The sequence below is a fragment of the Ambystoma mexicanum genome, chromosome 1q, assembly GCF_040938575.1.
Source record: "Ambystoma mexicanum isolate Mex_15411 chromosome 1q, UKY_AmexF1_1, whole genome shotgun sequence".
Taxonomy (NCBI): Eukaryota; Metazoa; Chordata; class Amphibia; order Caudata; family Ambystomatidae; genus Ambystoma; species Ambystoma mexicanum.
Genome location: NC_090922.1, coordinates 456667418 through 456684993, shown reverse-complemented (window position 1 = coordinate 456684993; position 17576 = coordinate 456667418). Strand labels below are relative to the sequence as shown.

Sequence of the window (17576 nt, the reverse complement as noted above, 5' to 3'; positions counted from 1 at the left end):
AAAATCGAGAAAGGAGGAATAACTTGCGCTTTTTCGGGATTCCAGAGAAAGAGGGGGAAACGGAAGAGGACCTGAAATCAACCCTACATGACATTATCAAGCTCCTTGTCGCTGACGATAATATTAACGAACCCAAGACAGAGCGCATTCACAGAGCGGGGGGGCCGCCTGGACGCCCGCGATCTGTCCTGGCGCGATTCCACCGTTACCAGGACAGGATGAGAGTGTTGGAAAAAGCGAGGAGCGGAGGCACCATCACTTTGTGTGGAGCTCAAATAACCATCTACCAGGACCTTTCCTCCCTGACCTTGGCCTTGAGAAAGATGTGCAAACCACTTACCACATGGCTCAAATCCCGCGACACGCGCTACAGATGGGGATACCCCTTCTCTCTTTCCTTTGAGCATGAGGGCACGAGAATCAGACTAAACTCTGAACAGGACATAAAGGCTTGCATTGCAGATCTGCTAGGCCCGCACGACCAGGAGGGTTCTCGTGACCAGCCCCCCAGGAAAGAGGGGGAATGGCAAACACAGGGTCCGAAAAGAAGGAAGGTGAAAGGCTCGAGAAAATATCGTAGGGGAAATGGCTCCCCGGAAGGGGGCAGTTGACACTGGACGGAAATGGTATAATCCAATTGAATTGAACGCTAATATGAGGGATTTAAGGGAGAATGTTGGGGGATTGTGTTTATCTCGCCAGCTTACAATGCATCAATATGCACACTCTGGGGGAGAGGTTGTAGGGGGCTCATTAGTAATTCATTGATGTTTATTGTGTAAAGGGACCGTGAGGTAACGGTCTCCACTGGTGGTTCGGTTTTGGGCCAGTGCTTCCAACTGAACCCAATCGGACGCCACCGAACTCAGGGAGGGAGGGGAGAGGGTGGGCGGGGAGGAGAGATAGGGATACGGGTCATACTAAAGATACAATTTAAAGTCCTACAAGGGAGAGTGGTTGCATGGTTGTTTGCATATCAAGGGGTGCGATTGAAATGGTCAATGAGTTCATACGGGCACACAGACAGCTCTTGTCATGACCGCTGATTCATGCTGCAGGGGTGCCATGAGGGTGGGAACGCTGAATGTTAAAGGTCTTAATTCACCCACGAAGAGATCACTTGTCCTTAAAGAATTCCGAAGGTCAAAAATCGATATACTAATGTGGCTCACACCCTCTTGCAAACCATCAGCCCGCCGTGGCCTCTTTCCTAGATGGTTCACACCTGAATTGAAGACCAGTAAACAACTATACAAATACCTAGAACGCAAATGGCGGAAAGACAAAACTCCCCTGAGCCGATCCACCTTAGCCCGTCACCTTCATCAGTATACAAGGCCGAAATCTGGAAAGCAAAAAAAGCCCATTACAACTCCCAAATGCTAAACTGTATAAACCCCAGCAAAGAACTTCACAAAATCATCACTGAATTCACCAAACCATCATGCACCACCACTGCCCCCGACCCCCTCACAATCGCTGTGCGACTCACTCTCTCTCCACTTTTACATCACAGCTGTCATAAATCAAAAAGGTATCTTTAGAAAAGGATACAGTAACCAAAAAGGATACAATTGGTAGGGCTCTTCCGGATCCTTATTCACACGACTTGATAGTAGTGAAGTCAAATTAGACCTTACAAATGATACCACTCTCTGACCGATGAAACAGGCAGAAAGAGGGATCACTGGAAAGGGCGTGGGAGCTTTATAGGAAGTCAGCCTAGGATAAATAAAGTATCATAAGAAATTGTCCCAAATCAACTGAGTATATAACAGCAATATCACTAGTAAACAACACTGACCTGTGGGCTTAGAACTGAAGTCTTCACCAAGTCTCTGAAGAAATCCAGGAGTTGAAACAACGAAAAGGGAAGGTTAGTAAGGGAGACTTATCCCGAACGGCACAAGGCTCACGCTAGATACCGGGTTGGTGCACAGGATAGTGTCCAAAGTACTGTGCACAATCGCCTTCAAAAGAAAAACTTCCTTTCCCACGTAGAAACAGAAATATGAAGAACTGAGTCCACCTGTTAACTCCTCACAGGTGCCAGGGATTCACTCTAAAGCAAAGAGTAGTAGGCGTGTGGAATTACACGTTCAAACAGAGTTCAAAAGTCCGCGTGCAGGATTACACGCGACAGAGTTCACGCGGCCGGGACAGCCGCTCTTGCAAGCGTAAGGAAAAAGCCTGTGTGTAGGTTTACACGCGATAGAGTTCACACAGCCGGGACAGCCGCTCTTGCCAGCGTGAGGACAGTAGCTTGCGTGCGATAAGCAAACAAAAGAGCACGCAGCCAGAGCGGCCGTACCTGAAGAGTTCCAAAATCTGCGTGTGAATTACCCGCGAACAAAGTACACGCAGCCCAGGACAGCCGCGCTAGGAAACAGCGTCTGCGTGGGATTTCCACGCGACCAACTTCACGTAGTCAGGAAAGCAGCATGCGAAGAAATCAGGAACCCGCGTGTCAGAATACACGCGACTGAAGAGCACGCAGACAGTGCGGCCAACCTGTGACTTCCAGACCGCAGCTCCAGGAATTTGCGTGTGGAAGGAAAACACGCCGAAGAAGCCAAGGAAGTAACTGAAGAAAATGCGAGGACGCAGATCAAGGGTTTCAGCTACCAAACGCCATAATGGTTCAATCAGAAGCAGCGAGCGACGTATTCACGCTGCTTATGAACGTACTGCCAAAACACACGTGACTAACCTAAATCACGTGAATTTAACGACGTGAATAATGCAGACGTCGTTTTCCTGGCAGTGCTTCAAACAATCTCCATTTAGAATAAAACGGTCTAGCAGTTCTATAAGCATAACTCGTTCTGCATGAAGATGTTGTTCCAGGTCCAGAGGTACTATGTCCAGCATGCATGACAACAGCTCTCGAAAGAACAAACGCTCTAACCAACAAGCTAGCTCTCTTACACCCACCAGGCAACCTACCCGCCATACCGGCCATCACACCGCCTGCGACCACTACCCAACCAACGTTCGACTCCTTTAGTCCAATATCAGCTGACCAATTTCTCAAACTTCTCTCTGCCCGCAAACCATCCGGCTCACTACTACACCCTTGCCCAGCCACAACACTCAAAGAAATGTTTGCATCTACCTGAGCAGGAGAACACGCAAGAACCATCATAAATGACTACCTTGCCTCAGGAATTTTTCCCGAAGCATTCAAAACGGTTCACGTCAAACCTCTAATAAAGAAAACCTTCCCTCAACCCTCTCGAGCCCAAAAACTACCGCCCCATCTCAAACACAAGGTTCCTTGCCAAACTCATTGACCGAACCGCCTACTCCCAACTAAATTGCTTTGTCGAAACCAACAATTTCCTCGACCCCGCTCAATCAGGGTTCAGAGCCCGACACAGAACTGAAACCACCCTAACCTCTATCTGGGATGACCTTAAAAACACTGCAGACTCTGCGCGATGTGCCGCATTAATCCTTCTTGACCTATCCACCGCCTACGACACAATTAACCACTCAATCCTCCTTGACCGCGTCCACTCCCTAGGAATTTGTGGAACCACTCTCAAATGGATAGCATCCTTCCTCAAAAATAGGACCCAAATAACCCTACTCTCCACCTACTCCTCCCAAGCCCGACCAGTCAACACAGGAGTCCCACAAGGAGAATGACCATCACCCCTTCCTGTTCAATCTCTACATGGCCACCCTCCCACAAATAATTTGCTCACACAACATCCTGTGCTACAACTACGCTGATGACACTCAATTAATTCTAAAACTCCTGAACTCAAAACCCAACTGCCAACCTGACCTTGCTTCCTGCCTCCTCGACAGAGCTCTGTATAACCACAAACCACCTCCTGCTAAACCCCTCTAAAACCGAAATCATGCTATGTGGCAACACCGAACTTCTTCCACACCCACTACCCTGGCCATCTGCGATGGGCAACTCACGACCCCCTCCAATTCTGTAAAAAACCTTGGTTGCACTCTAGACTCTGACCTAACTCTCTCGCGCCAAGTCAACAACGTCTCAAAGTCCTGCCACTACCACCTTAAAACTCTTAGACACATTTTCACATACCTCTCCTTTCCCATCAGATTCTCCGCGGTCCAATCAATTGTAATATCAAGACTGGACTACGCTAACCCCCTCTACCTCGGAGTCCATGCATACCAACTAACTAAACTACAAAGAGCACAAAACGCAGCAGCCAAACTGCTACTAGCGCTTGGTCCAAGAGACCACATCTCCCCAGCCCTCAAAACTTTGCACTGACTTCCGGTTGCCCAAAGGGTGACTTTCAAAACCTTATTTCTCACCGAGCACTGCATAAAACCGGACCTCAATATCTTCAAGACAAACTAAAACCCTATCACCTTGCACATACTCGAAGATCAAGCTCAGCTGGCCTCCTAGTCATACCAAAAACAAACTCAGTCAGGTTAGGCGGATCATCATTCTCAGCCTTGGCCCCACGCTGTGGAATGCACTCCCACCACACATCCGACTCACTGAAGACCTCTTGTCTTTCCGCAAACTACTGAAAACTTGGCTCTTCCCCAAACACTGATCCCAAACTCAAACTAACTCAAACTGGATAACAGCACCACAATGACTTTGCCAAATGCTTGAGTATAAATAGCAATGCAGCATCATGATCTGAGCGAGAAATCGGAAACTAATAACCTCTGTTAGCTCTATAATCTCTAGTTAGCTAAAAAGGACAAACAAAATAGAATGAGTATTTAAAAAAAAAAAAACCTGCAAAGTAGATAAAAAGAATAAGTTGTTGTACGAGAGCAGTAAAATGGATGAAATTAATGAAATTAACTAAAATGTTATGGACAAGAGGAACAATGTGGACATGAGGAATAATGTCATAACATCAATTCAACTAACCCAAACTACTAGACCTTAAATAACAATAAAACAAAAAATACAACATCATGACCCAAGCGAGAAATCAGTAAAAAATAAAACCTCTAATGTAAACTAAAAAGGACAAAACAGAAAAACAGAATAGAATGAATAAAGTAGATCAAAGCAGTGAAGTGGATAAAAGAAGAAGTTGTACGAAATCAGTAAAGCGGTTGAAATAATTGAAATGGATTGAAATGGATGAAAGGAACAAAAATGGACGAAAGGAATGAAGTGAAGAGGATGGAAAATTGTACACAGGGGACGGATGAATGCACAGACAGATGGCATGGTATGTATGAGTGCATGGTATAAATGGAAAGTACAGAATAGACAATCCAAGGACATGAAACAGGGGTAGTGCATGGGACACACTGAGAGCACGGAACGGATCGAGTGTGTGCGACAAGTGACAAAGGCTGAACCGATAATGCAGAATGAATGAACGAAGTGAGTAGAGCGGATGAAGTCGGTAGTGTGGATGAAGCGCATAAAGCGGATGAGTGCACAGAGCGGACGAGTGCGCAGAGCGGACGAAGGCGTGGAGCAGATAAGAGCGTGGGGCTGATATAGGTTGTAAGGCGGATGTAGGGTGTGAACGGATAATAGAATAGAGCGGATGTAGGGTGTGAGGAGATGTAGGGCGTGATGGTGTTGAGCAGATGTAGGGTGTTGAGCAGATCTAGGTATTGAGTAGATGTATGGTGCGGTGGTGTTGAGCTGATGGAGTGTGTTGAGCGGATGCAGGGTATGGTGTGGGTGTAGAGTGCGGACCGGGTGTAGAATGCAGAGCGAGGAGTGGGTGTAGAATGCCGAGCGAGGAGCGGATGTAGAGAGCGGATCGCTGTCGAGTGCGGACGGATGTCGAGTGCAGAGCGGATGTCGAGTGTGGAGCGGATGTCGAGTGTGGAGCAAACGGACGATGTACGAGGATGGAACGAGTGAAGTGGCTGGAAGGAACTAATGTAGTACGGCAAAGAAACGGGTAAAGTGGATGGTAGGAATGGAGGTCTGATCTGAAGAACGGGTGTTATATACGGACAAGACGGATAAAGTACTAGGAAGGAATGGATGAAGTATGTGGACAAAAGTAGGGTGGATTAAGCATGTGGATGAAACGGACGAAGTGGATGGATCAAATGAAAAATTGTTGGAACGGAAGAATTGTGGGATTGGAACAGATGAAGTATGTGAGTGGAACCGATGAACTGGGTGGAACGGAAAGGGCGAAGTATGTGGATGGAAAGGGCGAAGTATGTGGATGGAAAGGGCGAAGTATGTGGATGGAAAGGGCGAAGTATGTGGATGGAACAGAGGAAGTATGTGGATAGAACAGAGGAAGTATGTGGATAGAACAGAGGAAGTATGTGGATAGAACGGAGGAAGTATGTGGATAGAACGGAGGAAGTATGTGGATAGAACGGAGGAAGTATGTGGATAGAACAGAGGAAGTATGTGGATAGAACAGAGGAAGTATGTGGATAGAACGGAGGAAGTATGTGGATAGAACGGAGGAAGTATGTGGATAGAACGGAGGAAGTATGTGGATAGAACGGAGGAAGTATGTGTATGGAGCGGGTGAAGCATGTGGAAGGAAAGGGTGCAATATGTGGAAAGAACGCGCAAACTATGTGGAAGGAACGCGTGAAGTATGTGTATACAACAGGTGAACTGATGTAGTATGGGTAAAGTGGGTGGAATAGGTGAAATGGTAGAATGAATGAATTAGGTGGGTGAACGGCTGATCTGTTCGGAATCAGTGAAATGGGTGGAACCCGTTAAGTGGATGAACGTGTGAAGACGACGTATGTGGATGGATGATGCATGGAGAAAGGACAACGTGGATTGAACAAATGAAGGAGCAGGGCATAAATTGGTCGGAGTACACTAAACGGTTGAAGTGCTTGGACCAGGTTGGAGGGCATGGAATGGACGCGAGGGCATGGAACGGACGCAAGGGCATGGAACTGCATGGAATGTATTGGAGTGCATGGAACGGATTGGAGTGCATAGAATGGGGTGACCTACATGGAATGGTTTGGAGAGCATACAACCTTTAAAGATCATTGAAAGGAACGGCTTGGAGTGCTTGATACCGTCGGAGTACTTGGAACAGATGGACTACATGGAACCATTGGAGGGCTTGATGTAAAGCACCTAATTAAACCACCATAGTCACATTCCCACGCTTACTCTCCTCTTTACACCACCACTCAAATAGAACACAGCGATACTATGACACCATTCGGTATAGCTGTTCTCATACCATCATTTGCCACATAGTCCCCATCACTCCAACTAAACACTGCTGGTTACACACCCTCCAGCCTAGGCGTTTCCCATCAGGCCTAACGCAGCCAAAATCGGTCTGGATAACAACCTGCCAGAACGAACACATACTCCTGATCCCTCAACCTCCACACCTACCGCTAAGAAGCAGCTATCACACGAATGCCACACCAGCTGCACACATATCCGGTGCTCACATGCACCTTCTAACTCTCTCTACTGACCTGAACTTCGGTTCCCGAGGGCGTTCAACCTACCAGCGCCTTGAGACCATACCAATGGTACATAAGGCGCTATATAAATGCAAAGTAACGTAACATACCCAAGCTGGAAAGGGACCCCAAATGATGTTCTTCATATAGGCCCATAGCCTTGTTAAACTCCAAGATATTTACGAAAATTGGTATCACCAGGGTTGAGAAGATCATGCCTTTGCTTATTCACCCTGATCAGTGAGTTCATCAGGGGTTGGGGTACCATAGATAAAGAGATTAATACACTTAATAGAAAAGTCTGGGAGAAAAAAAATCCAAGTCACTCGCTCTTACTGGCGCTTAATGCTGAAAAAGCATTTGACCGCATAGAATGGGGTTTCCTGAGAGAAGTCTTGCAGAAATTCAAATTTGGTCCCAAAATGTCCCAGAATATTCTCTCCAACTACGTGACTCCCTCTGCAAGGCTGCTGGTCAATGGGGGTCTGACTGCACTGATTCCACTTAGAGGCACCAGGCAGGGGTGTTCCCTCTCACTGCTGTTATTTGCGCTAGTAATGGAGTGTTAGGCAGAAACCTGTGCAGTTCCCTTTGGGAACACTGCAAAAGATTTAGGACTAAAGGTGTTAGCAGTAAACCCACTTGGTACCAGTCTGTACCACCCAGATTTACCTGGTAGCTGTGGCTGAGCAGTCAGACCTCCCTCAAGAAGTGTTAGGCAGTATGCAAAGTATACACAATAGGCACTCGGATACAATAGCACAAGCAAACACTTGACCAGAGCTTTGGTATCAAGGAATATAATTATTTATTTAAAAACACACTTATTGAAACACTCCAGCACTATTATTGTAAATCACTCTAAACACAGTTACTATTATTATATATACATCCCTTATTCCTTATCAGACAAGTCTTAGTTAACACCACTTATTTCCAGACAGAGGTGAGCGCTTAACTATAGATAGCACTCCAATAAGTTAACGAAAAAGGGAGGGAAAAAGGCAGAACATAGGAAGATACACCACTCTAATACTTTGGAACACTTTAGCAAGGCAGAAAAGACAAAAGTTACTGGTGAGCCAAAGTTCATCGGCCGGGCCCACTCTTAGAGAGAGCAGAGCACAAATACGGCCAAGATCACACAATTACAATAGGCTCTGAAAGTCTTGCAGGGAGTTCAGAAAGGGTTTAGAGAGGCTTAGAAAAGTTTAGCCAGGGTGTCCCAGGCTAACCCAGGCTCGAAAGCTGGGGGCTAAATCTACCCCGTACAGTTGGTTGCAAGGGAAGCCAGGCGGAACACGATGCCTTAGGTGGAAAGGATCCTCCAGCGGGGGCTGTTGTTCCTGGCAGCGGGTGCAAGTTGCAGCGTCATCCAGAAGAAGAGAAGCTCTCAACGTGGAGGAGAGATGAAGGTCGTTGCACTGCCTGGGAAGAAACCAGCCGTGGAGTTTTCCGGTTAAAGGTACCACCCTTTCATTCGCGGTAGGGGTGAAAACGTGGTATCCCGGTTGCCAGGGTGCTTGGCACAGGCAAGGCGGCCACGAGATGCTCCAGGAAGCGAAAAAAGGAAGCAGACTGGTTATCCCCACCAGTCGAAGGAAGAAGACTCTCCGGGCTGGAGATCTCCTCTGTCGTTGGGAAAAGTGGTGAGACGGTTCAGCAGGGCTCCACCGGTGGTGTCGTCATATCAGGTCGGCTCAGCTTCTCCCTCGTCGGATTCTTAGGTCCTGTGGCGACTTCTAAAGTTCCAGTCCCCAAAGCCCTGCTTTTATGCAGAAAACCCCCATTCACTCAGCCTAGCTGTCACTCAAACATGCTAAGCGTGCCAATCAGGACGGAGTGTGACTTGAGTTGCCTAGGCAACTCAGTCCAGGGTGCCTAAATCCCCCTCCATCCCTCCTAAGTACCCCAGACAGAGTGGCACCACTTTGGAGGGCTTCTGTGGAGAAGCCCGCCAAAAAGTGGAACAAAGGGCTCAACTTGGGTTGGAGTCACAGAAGCGAACATAAACGCCATTTTAGAACCGAGTTCTGGCATAAAATACCAACCGGAGAATTAATATTAAATAAATAAACCGGCGGTATGTTCAAGGCTATAGGAATTAAATAACTAAAGTTGGTAGCTTCGAACAATGGGAAATCCCATAGAGATATATTCGCGGTCGAATATAAAAAGTAGTATCCACTGCCACCAGCCAAAACTCGATCAGGGGGGACGGAGATGTGCACCCTCGACTAACAGACCCAGGGGCAATCGAATTGCCCCGGCCAGCACATCCACAATATGATGGTTTGTACTGGTCTGTTCAGAATTTGAGACTAGTAAAGTCAATGGTGACTTTACATGCCCTGGGAGACAGTAGTCAGTCCCAGGGTATGGAGTCTATATTGGAGGGTCACTATGACACCCTTGTGTTACTGCACTGAGGGTGCTGTGTAACACATCACAAAAACACATGAAGCCCTATGGAGTAAAAGACCCCACAGCCCATTAAACACATCTCGAGTCAAAGAAACACACTCAAATCATGCCCAAGAGTGAGGGTAAAAGAGTCTCACTCTTGGCAGGAGAAAAAAATAAACTCCAAAAATCCAGCAAAGCTGCTGGGGGACTCACTAGGTTAGGAAATTCAGCCTAAACAGAGAATTCTCCCTAACATGGAGCCCCTGGCGGAGCATATGAGAGCCAACAAGCGCATTGTGGGTATACAATTCGTGGGCTCCCAACAAAAGATTAACCTTTTCACAGACAATGTGATCCTGGCCCTGTCGGACCACCTAGTCTCACCACGTAGCACAGAAGATGAGAACGACCACTATGGACGGATCTCTGGGCTTTGAAAAAAGAACACCAAATCTGAAATCCTGGGTTTAACCCCTCCACCCCCCCCCCCACTGCCTGAGAGAAGATCTTCAGCAGGGGCTCCCCTTCACGTGGGCTGCCTTGGGACCAACATAAACAGTAAAACCAAGGATCTTTTTGGAGCCAACTATCCGGCCTTAGTGAGGAATACCAGGAATGACTTAGACTGATGGGTGCCCTGCGACTGTCCTGGTTCGGCAGAATGGTGGTAGTCAAGATGAACATCTCCCACATTTTCTCTATCTCTTTCAGTCGATTCCTATTCCCGACGCTAAAAGCACAATTGGGAACTGGGATGCTATGTTATAATTTCTGTGGAGGGGGGGGCGGGACTCCCCAAGAGTGAAAAGGACCACACTGTATTCAGTTAAGGCCCAGAGAGGACTGTCATTCCCCAAACTATGGAATTATTACAGAGCATCACAAATCCGCCCACTGCTTGACTGGGTGCAAAGGGATTCTGAGAAAATACAAGCTGTAGCAGTTAAACACTTATGGACGCAGGTTGCCCCATCACGTTCGAGCGCGGAGCCTCTATGTGAACCCTATCACAAGGGCTTCCCCTTAATGAATGGGACAGTATTTGCCAGGGGAGAGGGACAATCACATTTACCTCCCCATAGACCGCACTACTTCACAGCAAGGATTTCTCCCGGGAAGACAGATGGTTTCTGCGGTGGGCAGGCAGGGGTAGAAGTAAACTGAGGCGCTTATTCACGAATGGGAAAATCCATACTTTTGAGGAATACAAGGAGAGGGGGGCCCTTGAGGAGACTGATAAATTCCGCTACATGCAGGCAAGACACTGGCTCTCCACCCTGTCAATGTGTTGCCGGCGACAAGGGAGCTAACATAGTTAGAACAGATGTTCCAGGACATGGCGGACGCCAAGGGTCTTATTGTCAGAAATAAGGTGATTTGGGGCAAGGGACGGCGCGCAATCTTCAAAAGACGGGGCTGAAGTAAAGACTACACTTCCCAGCATGCCTTTGGCATATGTGTAGTTTTCTGGTTCGCGCGATTCCCCAGCTGGTCATTAAGAACTGCTTAACTTCCCCAACCGCCCGTGACTCTGTGCAGATAATTAGATTATCAGCACGGGCGGCGGCGCTGGGGAATGCGAGGAAGCAGGAACATTCTCCCGGACGCCGAAGGACTGTCGGTTGGTACCGATGATTATGAGGCAGCTGAAAACAAGACCCGGGCTGCGGCGGTGATTTACGAGCAGTTTCGCTTGTTCAAGGCTTCAGTCTACAGGGTCCGGGTGTCCTCGTGAGGCACCCGGGCCGTCAGTTAAGTGCTATAAACATTTACTTGTGTTATTTCAGGGCCAAGGTTAATATGCTGTTGATTTCCATTGCAAGCTTATGGTTTACACATGTTAGGTAACACGTGTGGGCCTAAATTATGCCACCTAAATCCATTGGTGCAGATTGCAATTGAATGAGCATGTTTAAGGTGATAACTAACCACATTTGAGTTTAAGGACATGTCATGAGAATTGACAAAGGGATATATGTTACATGTAATCAGGTTCCATATGTGTTTGTCACTTCACTATGCCCACTGGGCCATGAGTCTTGTGCTATCATATAAGGGAGAACCCCTTTGTTTGTGCCATCACGTTTGCTACAATACCAAGTCTCTGCATGGGAAACACTTGTACGTTTACTTTTGTACTGTGTCATGTATGAGTATCTAACACCATGTTCTGTGGAATTACTGTGGTGTCTTTCAGTGCAACATTTATAGGTATGCTGAGTTACTGGGATTCTTCCCTTTCTGTTTAGAGTTAGGTAGCAATAAGTCCAGATTTGTTTTTTGGAGGTCAGGTTGTTTCAGGAATAATGACTCAGGTATAAAAGTAGTGTTATTATATCTGCATGTCATGTCTTCCCCTGCTTTCCTCTGTCATTCCACCCCCTTTCCCTAACTCTGTATCCCCCCCCCCATTGGCTGTCACGTGGCTTCCTGTGTTATCTAGTTCAGGCGCCCGTGCCAACCACAGTGGGACGGTCGATCTATTCGACTTCTGTGGTTCGGGAGAGGGGGTCGAGTCCATTATCATCCCTTTTTGCTATCTTTGACAATTATCTCCAAGCTTTACAAACCAATACACTCACCCTAAGGGGTAATGTGTTGGGTGGGAGCGGGACCTGGGGTTTGGTGTTCTCCCAGAGGACTGGGAAAGGATTTATGGGGGAAGTGGGATCTCCAGAAGTAAAATACCGACAATGGTACAAAACTCCTGCCTGGATACACTGTCTACCCAAATAACAAATTCTGCTGGACAGGGTGCGGATTGGAAGGTACACTTTTGCATGTTTTGTGGGGGTGCCCGCTGACACAGGATTTCTGGTTAGAGGTGAAATCCAGACAAAGATATCCTACAGATGGAAATCCCAGACGACCCTATCGGGTGTGTTCTGGGACTCACTGATGAATTGAAACAGGACTGCACTACGGCTGATTTGAAATTGCCGATTCACCTCATGTTGGCAGGCAAACTTTCTATTCTGCACTCCTGGAGAAAATCAGAGCCTCCAATGATCAACCTGTGGCTTGACAAAGTCTGGAATGTTATGGCAATGGGGAAACTGGCTGCTAGTTTAAATGACTCTCTGATGCCATTCATGACTGTGTGGAGGCCCTTCTCGTCTTACATGCAAACAGATTTTAACGCCTTCTCCCGCCCGGTGAGACTACAGGCATTGAACCTAGTTGATCTACCGAGACTGAGTAACCCTGTATAGGCTAGCTCTATATGCTACCTACTAGAACGCTCAAACTGAACTTCATTTGGAATACTCCTGGAGAGAGAAGGAGTGGTGGGGTTATACTCCATTGTTAAGAGCTTTGTGTTTTCAGTACCGGATTCCGGAGTATGTTATGATTTAAAAAGCAATAAAATCTTGTTTACAAAAAAAGAACAAAAATGTAGCATATCACAACTCACATTTAATTACACGTGCAAATTAGTTCTGCAATCAAAATGACTTGATGAAATAGTACAATATTTCAAACGACGAGCACAATTTAACATATGCATAGCTCCAATTCTACATGTTACTGACTTTGATAGGTAGTTTGCATAATGTAATGGCTATAACTCATGATAATTAAATGCACACAGTTGTAATGCATTTCCTTTTAAAACTATGAATTTCCAGCAGTTCCGGACAGACTTTCTTGGATAACATGTTATTTCAATTACTGAAGGGGTGCACTACAATGTAAACAACATTCTCACCTCATTGAATTTGTCAGCAACCATGTAGCGCACACGCCAAGACTTGTCCTCTGTTGCCTGCCGTAATGTTGGCATCACCAGGGTCTCAAGATCTTCCTGGGGAAGCAGCTGAGCAATATTTACACACGCCTCAACTGCCAATAAGCGTACAGAGTCCTGAAAGGGAAAGACATTGCAAATTCAGTGATCTCAGATGCTTCATGCCACAACACAGGCTGCCTGGTTAGAAGCAATCCCGTGCAAATCCTGGAATGAAAAGCCCTGCGGATGAATAAGCAGGGATCGAAATTACTGGAAGCCTAGAAAATATGATAAACCGTGTGCTTATGAATGTGTGCAAAGCAACCTTAGGAGATATTTTAAAATGAGCCATACATAAATGGAAAAAGTTATAGCTAGCTAGTTCCACTTAGATTTGCAGCTTGCCATGTACTCGCTCCCCATTCCACAGAGGTAGTTCCTTCTTAATGGGCAATCAAATATACGCAGGAACTGTTTTTAGCTTCTGCTCATCAAATTGTTGGTTTGATCCTTGAATAACTGATTCCCTACTTTTATGTTCAGGGCATATATATGCATAACTGCTGGATTTAATGCAATTGTTAACCTCAGAAGATATAGGAGTCAACATGAAAGTGAAGCCAAGATAAAATTACAACCAAAATATAAGCAAGATACACACAAAAAAAGACATGCAAGGCCCTTTTGTATGTCTTTAACACCCAGTCGCAATAATTGATCACAGTAAAAGTAAATAGTCTACTACAAACTTAGTCTCACATGGTGCACAGACTACCCAACAATGCATGCTCCATGAATGCTTGATTTAGCCATACTGTTTTAGGGCAGAATTGCATTGTGAGGGCTGGAGTGGGGTGGGCGGTTCTGCTGTTCTTATTAGGGGATCCCTAAACACGTTTCTTTAGCCGGAGGGGTTTTCTATGATCTCTTACTACTTTCTGTGGACTGTTCTACTGAAGTCCCCCTGCCATTATCACACCTACTTAGTTTTGGCTATTAGGTGGCACTTTGGGACTACCTTTAAGCTGAAACTGAAGCATTGTAATACAGCTACGACGGAGATGAACAAGTTACTTACCAACTGGTAACTTTCTTTCGACTGGATGTTCCTCAAACGTATTCCTCATCTTTGATATTCTCGTCCACCTTCGAAGGCCTCCGTCGAGGGTGACATCATGGGGTGTACAAGTAGCACGCGTGCAGTCCGTTGGCCTCAGTTCTGTTTTTCCCTCCTGTTTGTGTTGGTTGTTAGTGTAGGCAGACGGTAGGCAGCCTTCCGAGAGCTGAGGTAGTAACAACATAGGAAATTCTACAGAGGTGTAGGATGGGGGGGGGCGATGAGGAATACGCTGGAGGAACATCCAGTCGAAAGAACGTTACCAGTTGGTAAGTAACTTTTTCTTTGAATGGATTTTGTCCTCCAACGTATTCCTCATTTTTGATAGACTCCCAAAGCAGTATAAGGAATTTGGTGGAGGGAGTAGAATCTTGACATTGATGGTATCTTACAATGCTGAATATAGTACCGCCTTACCAAAGGAGACTTCCTGAGAGTGGGAAGTGTGTAAACTATAATACTTTGTGAAAGTATGCATTGAAGACCAAGTTGCTGCATCACAAATTGATTTAATAGGGACGCCACTTTGAAGGGCCCTCGAAGAGGCTATACCGCTGGCCGAGTAGGCTTTCAAGCCTTCTGGCAGGTCCTTACCAGCCAACCTGTAGCATTCTGAAATGCAAAGTACAATCCATCTTGACAATAACCAGGTTACTCACCGTAGTGACCACCTTACTTCTAGTCCATATAGTTCCCTTTCCTCCATACTTATGGGACATCCCTCCGTCCTGTGGGACGGGACCGGAGCGCTTTGTAAAAGCAACCAAAAAATTCAAAAAATGTTTAGTCCTTCCTCTCTTTCTACGCGGGGCCCGGCACGCACACGTAACCCTGCCCATCTCGGTTCCGCCCCGCGCATCGGCCATCAGTCCTTTTCTATTGTCGGGTCAGAGACCTTTTAGCAATAACAGAGGAACCTTATTAGAGGGGACAGCGGGCCGGTATATGGAGGAAAGGGGACTATGGAGTAGGAGTAAGGTGGTCACTACAGTGAGTAACCTGGTTATACTCCTACGTCCTGTCCCCTTTCCTCCATACTTATGGGAGATTCCCAAGCACTCCTTACAGGAACTATGGGTGGATGGAAAAAAACCCTTACTGAAACAGGTTCTTCAGCACAGCCTGACCAAACTGGGCATCAGCTCTTGAACTCGGGTCTAGACAATGTTTACAAAAATCTAATGGGGAGGCCCAAGTAGCAGCCTTTGCGATGGTTTCCCAGGGGACATATTTCTGAAAGGCAACTGCGGCTGCCTTGCCCCGCACCAGGTGTGCATTAATACCTTTAGGAGGCTTCAGCCCTTGTACGGTGTAGGACACCATAATGCAGGCCGCGATCCATCGGGAGATGGTCGCCTTAGAGGCCTGTTACCTTTCGGATTACCGAGGGTGACAAACAGTTGAGAAGAGCTCCTAAGTTCGGAAGTTCTGTCAAGATAGAACTTAAGAGCCCTTCTAACATCCAGACAGTGTAGAACCCTTTCCGCCTCTGATGCAGGATTTGGGATTCCGGAAAAAGACCGGCAAGGAAATAGACTGGTTTAGATGGAACTCAGAAACCACCTTCCGCAAAAAAGCGGGATTTGTCGGTAGGACCACCTTATCCTTGTAAAAAGCCAAGAAGGGATGTTCTACCGACAAAGATTGGAGTTCATTCACGCGCCTTGCCGAAGTGATGGCCACCAAAAAGGACACCTTCCATGAGAGGTGCTTGAGGTCCACCGTGGCTATTGGTTCGAAAGGCTTATGGTAGAAAGCCGGCAGGACCACATTTAGATCCCACGCCGGGTGCATACTGCGAATCGGAGGATAAAGGCGCATCGAACCCGCAAAATGTCTCTTAACCACTGGATTAGACAGAGTAAGAACATTGGTCCGTAGATAGGTAGACAGAAACCGCCGAAAGATAAGTTCTACATGACAGAACGTGAACTCCGGACTCTGCTAGATGGGATACAAAGGACAGTACCGTGTCACTCGTAGCCCGCCTTGGGTCCATCTGCTTGTCTAAACACCAATGAAAGAATCCAAGCCATTTGCTTTTGTACTGGGACCTAGTCGAAGGTTTCCTGGCTGCCTGGATAATGCGCATGTTATCCGCAGACAGACCAAGGTGTTCTAAAGACCTGAACTCTGGCACCACACCGCCAAGCTGAGTGATTGTGGCGAGGGGTACGACAGTTGTTGTTACCCCTGGTGAAGAAGATCAGGGGTCACCGGTAACCTGATCGGAGGATAAACTGACAGGTGTTGAAGTTCCGAGAGCCAAAACCTGGACGGCCACCACGGGGCAATGAGCAGAAGCGAACAGTTCACAGAGTTCTTCAATTTGCAAATCGTCCGATGAACTAGAGGCAGAGGCGGGAAGGCGTAAGCTCTCATGTTGTGCCATGGAATCTCGAGAGCACCCCCCAGAGAGGAGGCTCACAGCCCCCCTTTGGAGGCATACCGAGGAAGCTTCTTGTTTACCGTCATAGCAAAGAGGGCCACCTCCGGTGTGCCCCAACGTGAGAAAATCCATGAGAAGACGTCCGCCTTCAACTCCCACTCGTAGCTGACCACTGTCCGCCAGCTGAGGGCATCCGCTGTGACATTCAGCTGGCCCGGGATGTGTACTGCAAGCAGCCAGACACCATGAAGCATGGCCCACTCCCATGGGGGTGGGGAGACTTCGTACCCCCTTGCTTGTTGATGTAATACATTGACACCACATTGTCCGTGCGTATGCGGACCACCTTGTTGGCAATGAGCGGTCTGAACGCCTTGAGTGCCAGAAAGATCGCCAGAAGCTCCAAATGATTTATGTGCAGGAGCTTGTCCTGAGACGACCAAAGGTCTGAGACCTGAAGATCATCTAACATCGCACCCCACCCCAGAAGGGAGGAGTCTGTCGTGATCGTCACCGTGGGGGCTGGGTCC

The 17576-nt window shown here is 47.1% G+C and overlaps 1 protein-coding gene across 6 annotated transcripts in view; it reads right to left on the bottom strand.

The window, feature by feature from the left end:
• The window catches only part of LOC138528623 (serine/threonine-protein phosphatase 2A 65 kDa regulatory subunit A alpha isoform), a 1423294-nt gene that overhangs the window by 958309 nt on the left and 447409 nt on the right, over positions 1-17576 (bottom strand). For all 6 annotated transcript variants that reach the window (XM_069640443.1, XM_069640434.1, XM_069640450.1 and 3 more), the window contains exon 6: positions 13520-13675. In XM_069640443.1, coding sequence (XP_069496544.1) covers positions 13520-13675 — 156 coding nt within the window. The remainder of the gene's footprint in view (positions 1-13519; positions 13676-17576) is intronic.